Below are 22,442 nucleotides of genomic sequence, written 5' to 3'. Positions count from 1 at the left end.
TTTGCTGCCTCATCAGAGATGGCCAGTAAAACTCTGGTCTGCAGCTAAGACTCATCTTTCTAAAGTCACTTGTGCCAACTCCCGTGACTAATATCACAGAGCTCCTCACTCCTTTCAAGCAAAGCCCAAACTCCTTAGGTCAGCCAACAAAGGTACCCCTCAAACCTTTGAGTCCTGGCACCAACTTTCTCCAAACTCACCTAACTGCTGGAAGCTGACAGTGCCCCTGCCTCCCACCTCCCATCACTCACCTCCATGAACCCCATCATAATCCAATCTTCTCCCCTCACGGCCACATGAAAGCATCACCTCCTCCATTAAAACACTCCGGAAGTTCGACCCTTTTTCTTTATACTCCAGTAACTTTTGTTCCACACTATCCACAAAGTTCTGCTTTGTAGAAAGCTCTTCGCATACTTCTTTATTATTATTATTATTTTTTATATTCTCTACTAGGTTGCAAGTTTTCAGAGATCAGGAGAAATGTCTTAAATGTCAGTATTCCCATTCCAGGCCTAGCAGATTGAGTATCAATCCTGCTTTCCTCTTAACCACAGATTTCATGCGCTCCCCGCCCACACACTCAATTCCAATCCCAGTTGATTTTGACTCAGTAAACATGAGGCAATTCTTCTGTTGGCCAGAGTTGAGAATTGCTGGCCTGCTGCATAAAGACGCTCAGGAAAGGCTGGCTGAATGAATGCATAAACCATCTAACATGTATTTAAAGAGAAAAGAGGCCTTCTCAGATCTCTCTCCTGATGGAATTGATTTCCTTCCACTCTGTCTTTCCTCTGCATTTGGATTGTACTTCTGTTAAGTGCCTACCACAGTCTATCTCATATTCAGTGACATGGGGTATGTCTGCCTTCCTGTCTAGTATGTGAGCCAGTGGAAAGCAGAGATGTGTCATGATGGTGTCCATTGTCCACAACAGTTACCCAATAACAGCATGCTCAATACAGTCTCTCAGAAAAGCTTGCAGTACTGATTTTAAGGAGTTTGGGAGGTGTTATAGATAGAAGGCACAGGGACAAAAAAAACCACGGGTTTTCCCCAGTTCTGGCAGCTGAGAAGCACTTTGTGGCTGTATGCAGATGGATCTTTGATCATCACATCCATTTTAAAGATGAGGAAACTGAAGTTTAAAAGGTTGAAGCCAAGCACGGTGGCTCATACCAGTACCAGCACTTTGGGAGGCCAAGACAATTGCTTGAGCCCAGGAGTTTGAGAAGAGCCTGGGCAACACAGTGAGGCCCCATCTCTACAAAACTAAAAATACGAAAATTAGCCAGGCATGGTGGTGCGCACCTGTAGTCCCAGCTACTCAGGAGGCTGAGGCAGGAGGATTGCTTGGGTTGGGGAAGTCAAGGCTGCAGTGAGCTGTGATTGTGCCACTGCACTCCGCCTGGGTGACAAAGCAAGACCTGATCTCAAAAAAAGAAAGTAATTAATTAAAAAAATTAGGTCAAGTAGCTGTGTGAAATCACCCAGCACTTAGAGACACATGAGCGCTAGAGCCCATGTCTCCTGACCACTGCCAATTGAAAGTTCTTTCCACTCTTCATTTAAAATCAATCCTTTACAAGTCTTTAAATCCAGGATAACCTCCTGTGCTTTGCCAGTCTGCTGAATTCCAGGCTGGTGGCAAAAGCATAAGACAGGAGGGGATAGAGGCCAGGCATAGAGAGGTGTAAGTGTGTCTCTGACCACCTGTCTCTGTGTGCCAGAGCCAGTTTTTTTGTTTGTTTGTTTTAAACGGAATTTTGCTCTTGTTGCCCAGGCTGGAGTGCAATGGCATGATCTCGGCTCACCACAACCTCCGCCTCCCGGTTCAAGCAATTCTCCTGCCTTACCCTCCCGAGTAGCTGGGATTACAGGCATATGCCACCATGCCCAGCTAATTTTGTATTTTTAGTAGAGACAGGGTTTCTCCATGTTGGTTAGGCTGGTCTCAAACTCCTGACCTCAGGTGATCCACCCGCCTTGGCCTCCCAAAGTGCTGGGATTACAGGCATGAGCCATCGCGCCCAGCCCAGAGCCAGTTTTTTTTTAATCTATGTTGTATTATTTTCCTCTAATAAAATAACTAATCAAAAGCTCACCATATATTAATGGATTTTATTAAAATATGTGATCTGGCTTCCTTAAATCCATGATTTAACATTTGAATATAGAGTTATTTTGTCATTTCTGAAAAACGCTAAGAATAGATAGCCATTTTCTTAGTCTACCTCAAAGTTAATATAATTTCTGTAAAAATTTCAGGGCCACTGTGGTTCTGGGATATAAATACTCTGAGTCCCTTGTGAGCAACTGTGTTATTCTGGTATGCACAGTTTGCTTCTTATTCTCATCACTAATAATGCAGAGAAAAGCAGATTGGCATATCCTTCATTCAAAACAAGAATCTTATAATTGTCAGTGCCACTTCCCTGAAGTTAAAGTAACCAACTGTCCTGGTTTGCCTAAGACTCAAGGGTTTCCCAGAATGCAGGACTTTCAGGGTTAAAATCAGGCAGACCCAAGCAAACCAATGGTTACTTACCCTACTAGAGAGTGCCATTTGGCAAATAAAGGTTTCTGTTCTTATTCTCTGGCCTGCTGTCCAGACATATGCAAATATAATTTTATTATTTGTGAAAATAATGTAAACAAAGAAACCATGTCTAGAAAAAGAATATACGCCCATATGTTAACATTTGTCTTTGGGTGGTAGGACTATGGGTAATTTTTTTCCACCTTTTTTTCCGTAATTTTCAAACTTTCTGTAGTGAACATTTCTATACTGGTAAAATAAAAAGGTTTAGTTTTTAAATATATGACAAATAAAAATGGGTAGATAAATAGTACCTATGTCAAAGTTAGTTGTCTATCCCATTCACAGCAAATATTCTGAGATATGCCTCTGACTTTTGGGTATATTTTAAATGAAATAATCATTTTTTCATATCAAGGTGTCACCAGCTGAATATTCCTAAGAAAGAAAGCTGATGAAATGACCCAGCTTTACCCCTGCCAGGCCACAATGCACTCTTCAGGCAAACAGATGGGTGCTTGCCACTGACCTTTCTCTGAGAAGGGGCTGATCCAAGGGTCCGGGAGAGCTGGAATGCTGGGAGGTGGCAAATGAAGCTTTCCGGTGGAAATCAGCATCCCCTTGTTTACTGGATGAGGACTTTCCAAACTGACTTGAATCTAAACATGATGATGAGTCTCTCCTTAAAACAATCCGTTCATCTGGCTCTCTGATAACCTGAGTGACAATGCGCATTATTTAATTGTAATTTTGCTTCTGTTTGCTTAATTTAGAGCTGGGGGTGGGGTTGAACAAGGAAGATAACTAGGGCTAAGATGACAGAATATTTGCACCAGGGATCTCCTGCAAATAGAAGAGGATCTGGAGAAGAGAAGACCAGTGACAAAATGCTCAGGAGTTAAGACTGATAAAAATAACCAAAAGTCTGTATGTTTGGGATATATTAACAAACCAAAATAAACTCACGCTGTAAACTTTGATTTCTGAGGACTAGGGATTATTGGTCTGGGCAAAATATAACTTTAACAAAATATTTAAGTGCTATGGCATAAGAAGCATAGTATATTCCATTTTCTCTGTATAAATCTATTCTCATGTTCTTACACAGAAGTTTGAGCCTTCACTTTGACAAACCAATCAAACTTCAAGAACAAATGATTTACCACCTCTATGTATAAAATTATTTGCTTGGAGAAAAAGCAATAAAAATCACTACCAATAAAGTAGGTATTGGGTCTACATACACCCTCCTTGGTGATTCATCCTACTTATATGAGGGGCACAAACCAACTAACCCCAAAGCAAAGTATAACATGGAGTCTGGGCACATCTTCATACAAACACTAAACTACAGCAATTCCACCTAAGCAGACTAACTAGAAATATCCACCACTGATTGGAAAAAGCACAATAATTGACATAAGATAGCTGGAAGTAAATCATTTTACAAATTCGATTTCTAAAATTACCTTTACGTTAGCTGCAAGGCTGTCAAGAGAAGAAGCTAGAAGAAAGAGGAACAGGTGTTTCAATGACTTATTATTACCATTTAGTTTTAAAACTGCCATTATATTTATTCTACAGCAGCACAAAAATTTTAGACACTGAATGAATTATTTAAAAACTTAAATGCTCCCTTGTAAGTTACACTACCACTTTTAAGTCTCCCTTAAGCCACTTCAATTCTCTGGGTCGTGGGGTTTTTTTGTTTTGTTTTGTTTTTGTCTTTTTGAGGTTAACAATGAGGTTTTCTGGTTTTTTGTTTGTTTGTTTGTTTTTTGGGTTTTTTTTTTTTTTTTTTTTTTTTTGAGATGGAGTCTCACATTGTCGCCAAGGATTGAGTGCAATGGCACCATCTCAGCTCACTGCAACTTCCACCTCCTGGGTTCAAGCGATTCTCCTGCCTCAGCCTCCAGACTAGCTGGGATTACAGATGCCCACCACTACGCCCAGCTAAAATTTTGTATTTTTAGTAGAGATGGGGTTTTGCTATTTTGCCCAGGCTGGTCTCGAACTCCTGACCTCAGGGACCCACCTCGGCCTCCCAAAGTGCTGGGATTACAGGTGTGAGCCTCTGGATGTTTTGTCTTCAATGACAGCACATATGGAAGAGGGAAGAGTAAAGCAAATCTAAAGTGAATGAGTAAGTTCAATAACCCTTAAGCAGCCTGAAAAACTCATATTTGAGTAGGTGCCCAGAACCTAAAAAAAAGTACTATGTGTCTAATATAAAATTTGTAAACTCTGTCTCCTCTGACATTTTCTTTGGTTTTCATGGAATCCTATTTATGCAGGAGCTCTTGAATATATTTGTCCAAGGTAGACACAAATGTTAAATTGAGACAACAAATACGTAAAAGCTTGGAGAAATACAGAACATAGCAAAAATGGAAATCACTATCATGACCGTAAATGATCATGATAGGTAAGTAGACCTAATGCCGAAGTATGGCAAGGATGACTAGGAAATGAGGTAATAAAGATACATGGAGAAAGTGAAGACTAGGTTGGATTTTTCCAGGTTGCTTAAAAAATGTTTTTAAGATTAGTATTTGTAAGGCAATGCTAAGGTCACCATGGCTTCCCCCAGTGTGACCGGGGCTCAGACAATGACAAGGGACTTTTTCTGGACTGCTGATCCCCCTCCCCATGTCACTGGTAGATATAAAAAGATATTTTTAAAGCCAGGCCATTTTCATATCCTTTGGGCTTATAGATATGTATGTGCAACTTTGTCCCAGGAGCTCTCTTTGCACCCACCCCCAGCTGGGCAGGGAGTCAGCAATGCTAATACCCTTTCAGCTATAGCCACAAACCTGCCTTGTGGCCTCATAACCTCCTTCTCATAACCTCCTTCCAGTGTGGCCTCACTCATAACCTGTGGCCTCATAACCTCCTTCCTCCTGTGGCCTCATAACCCTGTGGCCTCAGAAACTCCTACCTACTGGTTTTGAGCCCTTCCTCTCACAGGGGGGCTCGTCTTCATTCCCTTGCTTCTCAAAGTGCAGTCCCTGGACCAGCAGCATTCATATCACCTGGAAGCCTGTTAGAAAAGGAGAATCCTAAGCTCCACCCTAGCCCTAATGAATCAGAATCTGCAGTTTAACAAGAGCCCCAGGTGATTCAAATGCACATTCAAGTTTGAGAAGCACTGCTGTGTTCTACGTTAGGCCTGGATGAATGAGCTGACAGGTGACCTAAGCAAAGTTCTGGCTTGAAAACTACAAGGATTCCAAGGATCTGAGCCCAGAGGTCTGAATGTCTTCTCTAAATGTAGGTATGCCAAAAACTTAGTGTGTGACCTTTACACACATTGTAACCTCTCTGGAACCTTAGTTCTCCACCTGCCAGGATTAAGAAAAGACAAAGGCCAAGACCAATGTGATGTGTGAGTCCCATCATAATAGAGCCTGCATTAAACCCAACTTGTCCGCCCCAGGAAAGGACATTTGCTGTTGCCTGATTTCACTGCAGTAGGGAAGAAAATGCTGCTTTATAAGCTACATGGGTGACTTTCAATTCAAAGAACTTAAATTAAATGTCAGAGGTGATGAAGCACATTCTGCTTCAAACTTGTACTCTGTCCTTGGCCAGCTGCTGTCAAACAGCTACCACAGTCTAAGAACACTGGCTTAAGTTACCATAAGAGACTTAAAAGTAGACCCTTAAAAGTGTAAACCTTTAAGCCTAAGATTAAGAACTCTACTGTCAGGGATGGCAATAGATGGAAAGTTCAGTACTATCAGCAGGCAAGAGAATGGACCACCACCATTCCTTTCCAGCCTAAGAATTTTGATTAACTTCAGGAATGACTGATCTTCACCAACACGACCTTCACTAACGACAAGATTCATGGATTTCAGTCAAAAGCCTACAAGGAATTCCTTAACCCAGTGACTCTCAACGTGTGGTCCAGGGATCTCCCCCAGGTATCCCCAAGACCTTTCAGGAAATCTGCAAGGTCAAACTGTTTTCATAATAATACTAAGACATGATTTGCCTCTTTCATTCCCATTTTCTCACCACTGCACAATGGAGTTTTCCAAAAGCCACGATGACGTTATGACATCATCATCATGATGATGGCTAATGGAATGTGTACTATTCTTTTTTTTTTTTTTTTTTTTCAGACGGAGTTTCACTCTTGTTGTCCAGGCTGGAGTGCAATGGCACAATCTCGGCTCACTGTAACCTCTGCCTCCCATGTTCAAGCGATTCTCCTGCCTCAGCCTCCCAAGTAGCTGGGATTACAGGCATGCACCACCATGCCTGGCTAATTTTGTAATTTTAGTAGAGATGGGGTTTCTCCATGTTGGTCAGGCTAGTCTCAAATTCCCAACCTCAGGTAATCTGCCTGCCTCAGCCTCCCAAAGTGCTGGGATTACAGGCGTGAGTCATTGCACCTGGCCATAATCTATTCTTATATTTAAAAAATGTATCAGTTTTAATTTCTAACATGCTAACTACTGATACTATCCACATCAAGAAAAGCTCTTTGGGCTCCTCAATAATATTAAGAATGCAAAAGGGCCTGAAATCTAAAGGTTTAAGAACACCCTGCCTTCATCTAACTGCTTCAGATAGAGTTGGCCTCCCACCTCACTGACATGAAATCTTGTAAAGCAAATGTTACATCTCCAGATTACCATCAATCTCCTGTTTTTTCCCATCCAGAAAAATGGAAAGCCTTATTTGTTAGGCATCAATGGTGACTTTGCAAGGGGTTCACAGCAGGACAAGTTGCACTCTGCTTTCCCAGCCCAGCCAGGGAACAGCCAGGGAACAACTGCAACCACAGCACACTCAGCACGCTGCTCAGAATGGTCCCCTTCAATGACGAGGGGAACTCTCAGACAGAAGCTTCTCAGCTGACTCTGCTTTGTGGGAACACTGCCCTGGAAATTCCACAGCTGGAGAGTACTTGAGAATTAGGCCCACAGTTCTGAACATAACCTGTGATTCCTCAGAATGAAAGAGTATACACAGGACACATTTGTTGCCATAGGGAAATGTACAGGAGTAACAAGAAACTCAAGTACCTCTTCTCATTGGAAACGGAAAGTCTGAAAACTTAGATTTTCTTCTACACCTCCTCAAATGATGCTCTGAAATATTCTCACCAAAGGGCTTTGCACTGTCCACCTGAAAGTAAAGGAAAGAAATAAGACTAGAATCCACTATAGCTTCTAGTACCCTCCCCTCTTCACCGGTAATGCCTGTCTCCCCCTGAATCACTGATTACACAGGTTGGAAAAAGAAGGCTGGAAAACCACCTAGACCACAGTCTCCAAGTTTGCTACATGTTACACCTAAAAGGAGAAACTCTCTGTCCTTCATTGAGGCTAGAACATGAGGAGATAGGCTAAACATTAGCATAAAGAACTAAATTTAGACACAAATTACATTCCAACAACTGGTAAGGATACAGCACACAAAGAGGGCAAGTGAAGCTTTATTTCACAATCTCTTAAAATAGGACAATGTTTCACATTCCTTAAACAGTATGAGTAGTGGTGGCCTAAGTGGGGTCCTCACTGACAGCAAGGGATTCCCACAAGATGACATTTCTACTTTCCACATTCCTCTCTGGTGTGGGTGTCTACATTTTTGAAAAAAGAATGATAGCTAGGCCGGGTGCAGGGGCTCACACTTGTAATCCTACCACGTTGGGAGGCCGAGGAGGGAGGATCACCTGAGGTCAGGAGTTCGAGATCACCCTGACCAACATGGAGAAACCTTGTCTCTACTAAAAATACAAAAATCAGCTGGGCGTGGTGGCACATGCCTGTAAACCCAGCTACTTGGGAGGCTGAGGCAGGAGAATCGCTTGAACCCGGGAGGCGGAGGTTGCGATGCACCAAGATCATGACATTGCACTCCAGCCTGGGCAACAAGAGTGAAACTCCATCTCAAAAAAATAATAATAAATAATAATAATAATAATAATAGCAACTATATTATTTTATCTTTGGTGACTGACCATATTTTCCTAAGGAAAAATTGGGTAACATGATCTGCAAACAGTTTAAAACACGTAAACTAGGGACTCTTCCAAATATCTACAATATCGAGTTGCTGAATTTTTTTTATTTCTGTTTTTTAAAATTTTAATAAGGCAGGTTATAATGTTACTTTTCATTTTACTTTAATATATTGACTTGAATTTACAGTCTTTATAACATCAGGTTTTCTAAATTTTAATGCTTCTACTTAAGGAAACATCACATATCATCAGAAAATCTGACTAAATAAAATAATTAAATATGTAAAATCACTGATAAAAGACTTCGGTGCATAGGAAAAACTATATAAGAATATGTTAAATAAAATAAGTATCAAGTAAGTTTTAATCCCCGAAGAAATCTACCAAGATTTTAAGATTACTTAGTTCATAATGGCATGGACTAAAGTTGTATTTTACAATAATTTATATCAAATGAAGTAAATCAGAGATATTTTCAATAAAATGAAATAAATGAACTCAATTCGATATTTTCATGGCCCCATGTTTAAAGATTGGTCGTTAGATTTTTGCCAGATGTCATTACCCAGGCCACCAAGACAACAGTTGTTGTATATTTTTTGTAGATAGCTGTTCTGCAGTTTCTAGCCAAACAGTTCTACAAACCAATTCTACATACAGTCATCTCAGCAGCACCTTCACTTCGAGACTTACTACACTTCACAGTCTCTGCCTAATACACAAACATCACCAGTGGTGACTTTAAATCAAAATATCAACTTAATGATACTATCAATAGTTAACATCCTAGAGAATAAGTCATTAATTAGAACATGAACTGGTGTTTGTGTAGACTACAAAATAACACAGGAAATTTTTTTAATGTAATGCTAATCGGAATATATAGGAAAACTAATCTGTATATACAGTATAATTACAACTTTGTGGAAAAAATAAAGCCTATGGATGCAAGCACAATGCAGAGAAATTGAGTCAAATTAAATCAAACAATGATTTTATTATGCTGGTGAGCCAATGGATTAATTTTTTTCTTGAACTTTTCTGTTTTCCATTACTTTTATAGTAGCAAAAAAGTTGTAGGCTGGGTGCGGTGGCTCATGCCTGTAATCCCAGCACTGTGGGAGGCTGATGTGGGTGGATCACCTGAGGTCAGGAGTTCAAGACCAGCCTGACCAACATGGTAAAACCCTGTCTTTACTAAAAGCACAAAAATTAGCTGGGTGTGGTGGTGGGCACCTGTAATCCCACCTACTCAGCAGGCTGAGGCAGGAGAATCGCTTGAACGTGGAAGGCGGAGGTTGCAGTAAGCCAAGATTGTATCACTGCACTCCAGCCTAGGCAACAGTGCAAGACTCTGTCTCAAAAAAAAAAAAAAAAAAAAAATTGTAAAGAGACTAAGAGAACTAGTGTGATTAAATTTGCCCACCATTGCCAGAGGACATAATCTAAGATGACTTTAATGAAGGGCTTTGAGTATCGCACAACATTGCTTCTTCCTGCAAAGAAACTTTTCTGGCTCTTCAACATATGGCCACTGAGCACCAATCTCATTAAGAAAACTCATGTAGTTTTCTTTAAAACTGATGAAGCTTTAGTTTTGGATTGATACAGAGTGCATGCCAACCTTCGTTATGTGTTTTCAACCTCTGTCAGTTCACTGACTCTTCAAGATAATGGCAAGTTATCATGTGTAGATATTATACTCTGCTAATAATTTTCAAAAATTAAAAATAGGGATGGCTGACATTTACTGAGCAAGTCCCCTGTATAAGGCACCTTTCTAAGAGTTTCCTGACAATGACCTAGGAAATTAACATAATTTAATCACAATTATTATTCAATTTGAAGTACCTTTTTATTTAATATTATTCATTTGTTATTATAGCTCAAACTTCCTTTATTCCACCCTCATCCATATTCTCACTATTGCAAAATACTCTAAAAAATAATTTTAGGCTCACATGTCTAACAACAAATGGAGGCTTGCTTCCTCCAGAGATTTTGAAATTATTTCCAAGGTTCAACTGAACTGGCTGGTCCTGGAAGAAATGCCTGGTAGAATATGGAGAGGGCGCCCGGGCTTGCATGACTTTGGGCAGTCTGTTGAGGTTATTCTCCTTTAGTTTCATCTTTATAGTATTTAAGGGAAATACTGGTTCATGTGATGTAGATAAAGGCCTTCGTGACTTATGTCTTTCTTCCTGAAATAAACAAACAGAAAAAAGAATATTTTTAAAAATAAATAAAGAAAAGAAAATTCAATCAGAATATAACTGTATTTAATTGAACTTTAAAAAATTAAGGTCGAAGATAGAACACCTCAGATTTATAAAACATAAACTTAAGGAAGGACATTTCTCTAATTTTTTTCCTGTTCAGTTTAACATCAGTAGTATTTACAACTTGCTAGTATAATGTATTCAACTAATTAACAGTGAGATTTATTTATAACGGGAAAGTTAGAAAGTGTCAGACACCTCCAATAGATAGATAATAGAGAATTTGACACATACAGGGTTCTAGCAATTTCACTTCCAGGAATGTATTATAAGGAAATAACTACAGCTATATGTATAGCTACAAAAATGCTTATGATAATTTAAAAGTTAGAAACCAACTGTACTAGTGAGTAAGCAATTGTGCTCAGTTGCAAATCCACCTCAGCTATACAATACTGTTCCAGGGACTCTACAAACCCCCTTTTTGCTTTTCCAGCTGGTCTCTGTAGGTTCTGCCACTAGAAGGTGCTAGAGAAAGTGCAAGGCTAGAGGAGATACAGTGACTGGCTACTTCCAGTTTTGTATTCTATTCCTGTTAGCATCATTCCAGCAACAATTCTTCGCCTTAACAGCTGCAAGTGGCTCCAGATTATAGCCTTTCCCCTATTATGCCAGAACTAGCCCCACTGCACCCCTCCAGACATATCAACAGCAGCTGGCCACAGACCCCTGTTCAGATTTGAGTCTAGACCCAGAGGAACCTTCTTCCAAGCTCCTGTGGCACCAGCAGTGAGCAGTGCCCCTCCTTAGAGATCTGAGTCCCAGCTTATCAGAGTCCCACCTTCGAATTTCTGAAGAAGCATCCAGGAAAGCAGCCCTTCTCCAGAGGTCTGGGTCCCATTTCTGTTCAGTCTCTTCTTTAAGCTTCTGTGTTCTTGCTGACCCAACATCTTCCCTTTGTTTCCCCAGCCCTAGGGGTGGAAGCTGCTTCCTGCAGTTACTCTTCATTTCAGTGTTGCCCTTTTACCTTTCAGTCTTTCAACCCCTGTTTAGCCATTTTTTTAAATTAAATCCTTCTGTTACAATCACAAGTTTGGTGTGGTTTCCTGACTGGACCCTGGCTGATATATCAGTTAAGTGCTCGAAAAAAGGAAAATGAATGGCCAAACAGATTACAGTACTTCCATACAATGGAATACTATGAAACCATGAAAAATTGTCTGGCACAAGAATACCTGAGGACATGAGAAAATGTTTATGATAAGTTAAGTTAAAAAAAAAGAAGGGTACAAAATAATATGCAATGCAGTGTGATCTCAATCTTTTTTAAAGTGTGTATGTGTGTACAGAATATACTAAAAAAATTAATGCTGATCTCTAAATGGCAAGAACAGGACAAGTTTTTAAAATTTGGGGTCCTTTTCGCTTATTTATCTTTGTTTTCTAATTTTCCAAAATAAAGTGATACTTTTGTTTTAAGAAAAAAAAAACAGACTGAGTGCGGTGGCTCACGCCTGTAATCCCAACACTTTGGGAGCCTGAAGCAGAGGATCTCTTGAGGCAGGAGTTCAAGAAAAAAACAATAAAACTATTTGTTTAAAAAGTTAACACTGAAAGGAAGACCTAGGAAGTTAAAACAGAATTAAAATGGTAGAATAGAAGAGAAAGAAACACTGAAAAATTTATATGAACACATCACAAATAAATTGGAGAGAAAAGAGGATAAATAAAGTGAAACTAAAAAGCAGATAATGCCTTCCTTAAAATTAATCATTGGTCTCCCATTATATGAGTTATTATGCTGCGAGGTTTGATAGATTTGCAGAGATTATTGGCCCTTCTGTCTCATTCAGAATCCTGTAACACACAGCCCACATTTTCAAGGTCATTTCTAGGACCATACATAAGATCTGGGATAAGCATTTTGTTTCACATACAGGTTTTACTCTACCGTGTCCCAAAGTATTTGGAGAAGCTTCACAAACTACCTTTATTCCTTCTCTATCTTGTTCTAGAAAAGATTTTAAGTGGCAACAACATTCTATACAATAAGGTAAAAGCAAAACAGAAAGAAATTTGGGTGAGGGGGACACTAGGACTGAAGGAGAGAGTAAAATTGAGGTAGTACACATGGATGCCCTAAGACCCTTCATGTTTACCAAAGATGGACCATGAATACAATCTGAGCATCAGCCTCAGCAAAAGAAAGATGGCCCATGTTTACTGCAGCACTATTCATAATAGCCAAGATTTGGAATCAACCTAAGTGTCCATCAACATATGAATGGATAAATAAATTATATTACATACACACAATGGAATACTGTTCAGCCACAAAAAATAATGAGATCCTATCTTGCAACAACATGGATGGAAGTTAAGGTCATTATATCAAGTGAAATAAGCCAGGCACAGAAAGACAAACTTCATATATTCTCACTTATTTGTGGGAGCTAGAAATTAAAACGATTGAACTCATGGAGACAGACAGTAGAATGATGGTTACCAGAGGATGGGAAGGGTCGTGGGGGCTGAGGGGGAGTGGAGATGGTTAATGGGTACAAAAAAAAAAAATAGAAAGAATGAATAAGATCTAGTATTTGATAGAACAACAGGGTGACTATAGCCAATAATAATGTAATTGTAAATTTTAAAATAACTAAAAGAATATAATTGGATTGTTTGTAACTCAAAGGATAAATGTTTTAGGTGATAGATACACCATTTACCTTGATGTGATTATTACACACTGTATGCCTATATCAAAATATCTCATGTACCCCATAAATATATACAGGTATTATGTATCCATTAAAAAATAAAATTTCTAAATTTTTATTTTATTTTTATTATTTTTTATGTATTTATTTTATTTGAGACAGAGTCTCACTCTGTCACCCAGGCTGAAGTACAGTGGAGCCATTCTGGCTCACTGCAGCCTTGACCTCCCAGGCTCAGGCGATTTGCATGCCTCAGCCTCCCAAGTAGCTGGGATTACAGGTGCACACCACCATGCCCAGCTAACTTTTGTATTTTTGGTAGAGATGGGGTTTCACCACATTGCCTGGGCTGTTCTCTAACTCCTGACTTCAGGTGATCCATCCACCTTGGCCTCCCAAAGTGCTGGGATCACAGGCATGAGCCACCATGCCCAGCCTAAAATTTTTAAACTTTTAAAAAAGAAAGATGGAAACTGCTGTTCATAAGATCAAAAGTAAATGTCATAGAACAACAATAACAAAAGCTAATTAGCTCACTTACATCAAATTTGTAATTTTAGCTTCTGAATCACCCTGCTTCCAGCTACATCATGCTGCCAAACATATGTGCCAAACATACTCTAATATGACTGGCTGAGTAAACAGTTTGAATTATAGAAATTCAAACCTAGTAAAAACTTTCCAGGTTTCTGCTTGTTTAGTTTCCTGTAAACTTGATAAACTGAGTTTGGGCAAACATTCTTTAAATTTGGGAAAAAAAAAAAAAATCCGGTCATTTCTATCATTCGATTTGTATTGTACTTACAAGAAATCTGTTTCTATGCAGAAACACACATTCTCTGATGGCTGTCCTTGTAGAAAACTCTATTTTAGGAGCAATGCCCTAAAAATAAAACAGCATAAGAAAAGCAAATAAAATTACTAGAAACAGTTCTTTAGCCATCTCATTCTAACTTAAAATCATACAAGAACCTAATTGCTCTTCTGTGTGGTTGGCATAATTCACACACATTATCTAAAATATATATGTAATAAGAATAGCTAAATACTTATGTAATATATATTATGTATCAGAGCCAGGCCTAAGTAATTCATATATATTAACTCATCCAATCCTAACACAACCCCATGAAGCAGGTTTTATAATAGTACTCCTCAATTAAGACACAGTTTAAGTAACATGTCCATCTAGTAATGATGGCTATTAATTGAACCCAGGCATTCCGGCTCCAGTGTCCATGATGTTAGCTACTCTATTTAAAACACTGCACCATGGAATGATGCGATTCCATGAGAGACGTATGTATAATTACCTAGAGAGAGGTATGTATAATGTATAGAGTCTTCCTCTCTACCTACCTGCTTTGAAAAACTTGCTTTATATCTCATATCAGATATTTATATTCATTAGATCTAATTCCAAATTAATTTTGTTTCATTGATTTGATATTTCTATTTTTTGTCCTCAGTACCATACTGTCTAAAATATTGGGTTATATATATATGTGTGTGTATATATATCCTATCCTGTTTAATTCTTATAATCCTATAGGGTAGGTACAATTATTATAATCATCCTGTTTACAGATGTTAAAACTGAAAAATGGGCAAAAACTAGAAACAATCCAAACATCCTTAATGGGTGAACAGATGAACCGTGGTGTATTTACATAATGGAAACTACTCAGTAATAACAAGGAACAAATGAATGACACACACAACTACATGGATGGATCTCAACAGCATTCTTCTAAGTGAGAAAAGCCAGTCTCAAAAGGTTACAGACTGTATGATTCCATTTATGTAACAGTCTCAAAAATGGCACCACAGCGACAGGACCTGGATCTGACTAAATTACGCTGTCTCCATCTGACCCCATCGACTCACCAGTGGCCCCTCTGCATGACCTCTCTGCTCTACTCTCCCCCAGAGAACACCACCTGGCCAAGTTACTTCTTGTCCTGAGGGCACCTTCCTTCTCTTCTTTTCCATCCAAATTTTACCCATCTCTCAATGTCTGATCTCACTCTAACTCCTCCGGGTAAGCCCATAGTAGTCTCTCCCTCCAGTCTCTAATATTTCATTTTCATTTATACAACTTATACTCAAGGTGCTTCCATAACAGGGTCTGCCCCAGCTGAAGCCCTCGAAAGAAAGGAAGCCAACACCTACTGCATGCTTATTACATGTGCCAGGTTCTGTTAAGGGTTTCCAGAGGCATGATCTCATCTAATCCTCACACAACCTGTGTAGTAAACCACTGTATTCCCATTTTACACAGGAGGGAACAGACTTGGAGAGGTTTAACAGTATGCCCAATGTCACACAGGTGGGTAGAGCCAGGATTTGAAACTCTGCTGAATTGGCCGGGCACGGTGGCTCGCGCCTGTAATCCCAGCACTTTGGGAGGCCAAGGCAGGCAGATCACGAGGTCAAGAGATCGAGACCATCCTGGCCAACATGGTGAAACCCGTTCTCTACTAAAAATACAAAAATTAGCTGGGTATGATGGCATGAACCTGTAATCCCAGCTATTCAGGAGGCTGAAGCAGGAGAATCGCTTGAACCTGGGAGGCGGAAGTTGCAGTGAGCCGAGATCGCGCCACTGCACTCCAGCCAGATGACAGAGAGAGACTCAAAAAAAAAAAAAAAAAAAGAAAGAAAAAGAAACTCTGCTGAACTACTACAAAACCTACCTTCTTTCCATTTCCTCATGCTATCTCTTCAGGGGCCTTGTGAATCAGCTAGTCAGCTTGTTTCCTGTGCATTCATTCATTCCTGTGCACCCATCCTGTCTACACAAGTCCTTACAGGTACAATCTTTTTTTTTTTTTTTTTTTTTTGAGATGGAGTCTCGCTCTGTTGCCCAGGCTGGAGTGCAGTGGCCGGATCTCAGCTCACTGCAAGCTCCGCCTCCCGGGTGTATGCCATTCTCCTGCCTCAGCCTCCCCAGTAGCTGGCACTACAGGCGCCCGCCACCTCGCCCGGCTAGTTTTTTGTATTTTTTAGTAGAGACGGGGTTTCACCGTGTTAGCCAGGATGGTCTCGATCTCCTGACCTCGTGATCCGCCCGTCTCGGCCTCCCAAAGTGCTGGGATTACAGGCTTGAGCCACCGCGCCCAGCCTACAGGTACAATCTATATCCTTAACTCCTTTTTATATTGCCTGTAGAATGCACAGTATGCACACAAGAGTGCAAAGCTTGGACAGACAACTCAAGAAAAGATTTCTAGGCTTATAAACACAGGTGCCAAGATGCTACACAGAGTCAGACAATGCAGAGGGACATTTGATAAAGAATGTACAATCATATGACTAGTACAGCCTCATCTTTTGTTAACCAGATGGCTTACATGAAGAAGAAGGCAAGGAGAGTTTCAGTGTCCACAGTGCTACTGGTAGAATCATATGACCCTCACATGTGTGCCAAGCCTCCGTGGCCTGAACAAGTCATCTCTCATGCCACAGGCTTGTACAGTCTTCTCATTGCCTCACACGGAGACAGTATTAACCCTTAGATGACAGCACAATAAATAATAACAGCTTAGATTTATTGTACACTTAACTATATACCAGGTATTATGCTAAACACTGTATATTACCTCATCTAACACTCAAAATAATCCTGTAAGGGATGTACTATTACAGTCCCATTTTACAGATGAGTAAACTAAGGCACAAAGAGAGTAATTTACCCAAAGTCTCATAGCCATTCATGACAAAACTGGGAATGAACCCAAACAATCTGATTCCATACTAAACCACTGTACATGCAGCTACTTAATAGATTTTCAAATTCCTGGTCCACTTTGCCCAGAGAGGAGGAAGGAAGCCCCCTGCTGGTAAGGAACTCACATTCTGTAACACATTTTTGTTCACCTTATATGACCTCCACTCCTTGCAATGACTTACAGACAATAAAGAAGAATGTATTTTCTTTTTCATACCGTGCTGCTTTTAGCATAACATTTTACTTTAGAGTTGAAATTTAGAGACTATATCTCATCCAGTCTCCTTACCAATGGAATGATGTTGATAATGGTTAGGTCAATGAAAGGATTTAACATAATAAATAACATAATAACATAAACAAACAAAAATAATTTTTAAACGTTTTTTATGCTCACTTTACAAAGTCGGTCTTAACCTAACATGATAATAAATTGTGCAATCTTCTCATTGCCTCACAGGGAGACAGTATCATTATCTTTTATTATGTAATAGATGAGACAGTAATATTATTTATTATCTAATAGATAAGACTAGATAATATTGCAAACAAAAAAAATTCTTGACCTCACCAGGAAATAAAAAATACTGTTAAAGTATCAAGCGAAATAAAACAGCAGAATACAGAAATACAAAGAAAAGCCACATGCTAGTGGAGGAAATAAATCTAATTGTTAGTAAGTTGATAAATTAGGAGAAAATAAAGTGAATTTGTCTCACATACTCATTCTTACTTCCTACAATATTAATGAAAAGAAATCAGACAGTTGGCTGAAATAAATATGAGAAAATTAGCATCATTCAGTGAGTAAGAGCGCAGGCTCTGAAGCCAGTTAGGCCAGCATGAGAATTCCTGCTCCATCACTCACCAGTTCAGTGACCCTAAGTGCATTTCTGAAACTCTTTACACCAGCTTCCCTCTCCTTTAAAGTGGGGAAAGAACAGGATAGTGAGCTCACCACAGTGCCTGGTATACAGTGAGCACACAGTGATCATCAGCTATTTTTTATTTATTTATTTATTTATTTATTTTTGAAATGGAGTCTCACTCTGTCGCCCAGGCTGCGGTGCAGTGGCATGATCTTGGCTCACTGCTACCTTTACCTCCCTGCCTCAGCATCTCAGTAGCTGGGATTACAGGCATGCGCCACCATGCTCAACTAATTTTTGTATTTTTAGTAGAGACGAGGTTTCACCGTGTTGGCCAGGCTGAAACATCAGCTATTATTAAAGTGATAGTTCTTTTTTGTGGTATCTCGGGGGCAATCAGCTGCTTCAAGATGAAGCTGAAGGCTGCACATGGTGGCTCACATAGGTTGAGGCAGGAGAATCACCTGAGGTCAGGAGTTCAAGACCAGCCTGGTCAACATGGGGAAACCTCGTCTCCACTAAAAACACAAAAATCAGTCAGGCATGGTGGTGAGTGCCTGTAGTCCCAGCTACTTGGGAAGCTGAGGCAGGAGAATCACTTGAACCTGGGAGGCGGAGGTTGCAGTGAGCCGAGATACTCCAGCCTAGGCAACAAAGCAAGACTCCATTGCAAAAAATAATAACAATTAAGTGTGTTGCTCTTTCATCTTATACACTTTTGAAGATTTGCAATGTGTCTAGCACGTAGATTACAGCCAGGGACATTGGTTAAGAGCTACTGGAAACAAAACTAAAAGCAAACTCAACATATGTGATGTTTATGGCCCTCAGATCCTTAGTATTGTGTGTTTTCCCCCCTTAACATGTCTTTCTGAAATTGTCTATTAAAGCAAAGGAAATACCTGACAAAGGAAGTATGTATTGCATTAATCAGGACATAACTAATATTCTCCTATTCAGAATAATACTTATTTATGTGTGAAAGCAACATGGATGTGATCTCCAACACAGAATTTTCATGACGCTTTCATTGTATACAAATAAATACATAACAGTTACTTGGTTAGACATCAAAACAAAAACAAACAAAGAAAAAAAAAAGATGAAGCTGAGTATTTCCTTTCCAGCCACTGGCTGCCAGAAATTCATTGAAGTGGATGATGAAAGCAAACTTCATACTTTTTATGAGAAGCATATGGCCACAGAAGTTACTACTGAGATGCTCTGGGTGAAGATTGGGAGGGTTATGTGGTCCAGATCAGCGGTGGGAATGACAAACAAGTTTTTCCCATAAAGCAGGGTGTCTTGACCCATGGCTATGTCCACCTGCTGCTGAGAAGGGACATTCCTGTTATAGACCAGGGAGAATTGGAGAAAGAAAGTGCAAATCTGTTCAGGGTCACAATGTGGTCACCAATCTGACCATTCTCAACTTGGTTACCATCAAAAAAGGAGAGAAGGATATTCCTGGACCGACCGACACTATGGTGCCTCGTCGCCTGGGGCCCAAAAGACCTAGCAGAATCTGCACTTTTCAGTCACTCTAAAAAAGATGGTATCTGCCAATATATTGTAATAAAGCCCTTAAACAAAGAAGGTAAGAAACCTAGAACCAAAGCACCCAAGATTCAGTGTCTCGTTACTCCACATGTCCTGTAACACAAACTCTGGCATACTACTCTGACAAAAGAGACTACTAAGGGAAATAAGAGAGAAGCTGCAGAATATGCTAAACTTTTGGCCAAAAGAATGAAGGAGACCAAAGAAAAATGCCAGGAATATATTGACAACAGATGCAGGCGGCCCCCTCTGCGAGCTTCTACTTCTGAGACCAGTCAAAATTGTAAGAATACTCTACCTCTAATGCATGCAGGTGTTTCCACATATTTAAAAAACCCTTTCTCTAATGACTAACTGCATGTATAAATAACTATAAATACAACCTCCTATAGGTTATTTTTCCTATTTATGACCATAAAGTTGAACAGAGATAACACTCAAGAAAATATAAGAACATCTGCTTCTTTTTATCTTGATACTTGGCTGGATACCAGCTCAGTGTTTGTAGATGCCTTTTATTTAGCAGAGAACTAGGCAAACCAAAGTTAAAATAATAGAGTATCCCCTACCAGATTCTCATCAGTTTTTGATCCCTTTTAGCTACTGAAGAGCAATATCCCAATAACTCAAAATAAAATAATTAAAGGCAAGCTTCACACATGTACCATGGATTTAAATGATACATGAAGATCTTGGAGAAACAAAGACAGTTTCAGTGAGATTCATCAAACTCTCAAAGATAATGAAGGGCTTGGGGTTACAGTCATTAGGAATTCTGATTAGGGCAACCTTTAATGAATGTTTGCTGTTTGAAGTATTAGAAGCTCTGTCATGATAAGCTTCATAGAAACAGAGGTCCTGACTGTTATATTAAATATACTCTGCACAGTACTCTCAACAAAGTAGGAAACGATAACAAATTATAGTAATTGTAATTCATGGGGCAATACGAGAAAAGCTGAGTATCAAAATACTTTTTATAATTCTCAAAGGCGTAGCCTTTTAAATGGAGATCATTCAAGTGATGTAACAGTCAAGAAAATTGTCAGGGTTGCCGTGGGAATAGAAATTGTCAAAGACAACATCAAAATGCGTACCTTGAATTTGGGTTCAGACAATGCCCCCCAAAGAATTAAATTATCAGTGGAATATCTGCTATATCCTTCAAAATCCTTCAGTAATATCAATTTGTGAGCCTCTGTCAGTTTCCTCTCTGTTAAATGGAGACCATATCTGCCTTGGCTAACTTGAGAATTGTTGGGAGAAAAAATTGAAAGTGCAAAATAAATGAAAAATAACATAACTGCTATTGCTACTCTATTTAGTCATAACAGCTATGACTAAACAAACAAATCTTTCTGTTAATCTGCAACAAAAGGAGGCTTTTATAACTATGTGACAATGTAAATATGGAAAAGATTTTAGCCTGATTAGATAAAACTTCCACCTCTCAGATCAATACTGAAAATCAGTATAATTTGGTACCTTGAGTTGGGCATCTAAACAGAGCCACTAAACAGAACAGCAGGGGTACTAACCAAAATAAAGATCAAACCCTGTCAGAAATAAAACATTCAGGTCCCAAGAATTTCTCTCCTAATAGAAGCCCAGATGGACGTGAATCACTTACTGGAAAACCTAGAGCTGTCTTCATGAGCACCTCCCTACACCTCCTAGGGTGTGAAGGTGTTAGCTTGGGCTCTGGGAAAAGAAAATCCCGTGTGTTTTCTTCATAGTAGGCCAACTCATCCCACACTAGAAAGAAAGGAGAAAAAGTATAAATATCTGTATTTACACCTCCAGGTTTAACAAAATAAAAGTTCAGGCAGATGATGGCAGAGACGGCACTTAGGTAAAAATAGACATATTGATCCTAGCACCTGTTATTCAAGAGGAGACTAATTTCTATTACTTTTTATCTTGTGGATAATTTTTTAAAGCCTTCCAAAGTCATAACAGAGAAAAAAAGACTAAAGAGGTGTTCTACAAAACAGAACAAATAGGAAAATCTATCTTTCCATCTATCCATCCAATTTTTCCTTCAACAAATATTTACTAATAATAACCCTTAAGCCAGGTACTGCGGATAGAATAGGAACAATGTGGACATAGCATTGTTCACACAAGTTTACAGTTTAGACTGGGGTTCAATGTGTTCTGTGATGCATGGATGCCAAGGGCCCAGATGACAGCTACAGCTGTGGTTCTCAACAGGGGTACCAACCCCAGGGACATTTTGGACATTTGTGGAAATATTTCAGGGGCAGGAGCCAGAGGTGTGAGGGAGTCCTGCAGTGCTCAAGACACTCATGCACATCACACAATCTCCCCCATCCCCAATGACTTTCTAATATCCTGCAAACATTCTTGCAGGCTAAAAACTATTTTATAATTGTCTGAGCGTAGAACTTAACTAACTATGTAACTGAAAATAATTATGTACCTATGTTACATGTAAAGACAAAGCTTTTTTTTTTTTTTTTTTTTTTTTTCATGATTTGGAAATACACTGAATTTTTCCAAGTACTGTGTAAATCAAGGAACAATTGTATTTTGTTTTGTTTGGATCTTTAACCAGACCTGTTTGATATTTTGAAAATCATGTCCCATCTAAATGCTTCATTATGCTTGACACTTACATATTAACATATACATTTTATCATACACCACTTTCATTTCTACTTTATATTACAATCAGATTATGTTAATTTTTTACAGTGACTTGTATAAGTTGATTATATTAATTACAAATATTTTTAGTATCATAAAAGGGATACTACAAAATACTCATTACCAAAAGATCTTGGGTCTAATGGGATGAA

At 39.2% G+C, this 22,442-nt stretch overlaps 1 protein-coding gene across 1 annotated transcript in view; it reads right to left on the bottom strand.

Moving 5' to 3' along the window:
* SPATA6L (spermatogenesis associated 6 like) overlaps positions 1–22,442 on the bottom strand; it is a 57,595-nt gene that overhangs the window by 10,986 nt on the left and 24,167 nt on the right. Inside the window, exons 5-10 of the mRNA XM_023213182.1 lie at positions 21,251–21,375; positions 14,267–14,344; positions 10,484–10,723; positions 7,579–7,681; positions 4,009–4,043; positions 3,069–3,256 (exon numbers count right to left, since the gene is read on the bottom strand). Of these exons, the coding sequence (XP_023068950.1) occupies positions 3,069–3,256; positions 4,009–4,043; positions 7,579–7,681; positions 10,484–10,723; positions 14,267–14,344; positions 21,251–21,375 (769 nt within the window). The remainder of the gene's footprint in view (positions 1–3,068; positions 3,257–4,008; positions 4,044–7,578; positions 7,682–10,483; positions 10,724–14,266; positions 14,345–21,250; positions 21,376–22,442) is intronic.

The sequence above is a fragment of the Piliocolobus tephrosceles genome, chromosome 14 (genome assembly GCF_002776525.5).
Source record: "Piliocolobus tephrosceles isolate RC106 chromosome 14, ASM277652v3, whole genome shotgun sequence".
NCBI classification, from domain to species: domain Eukaryota; kingdom Metazoa; phylum Chordata; class Mammalia; order Primates; family Cercopithecidae; genus Piliocolobus; species Piliocolobus tephrosceles.
The sequence above is the reverse complement of the archived record's forward strand: the minus strand, read 5'-3'. Positions and strand labels throughout refer to the sequence as shown.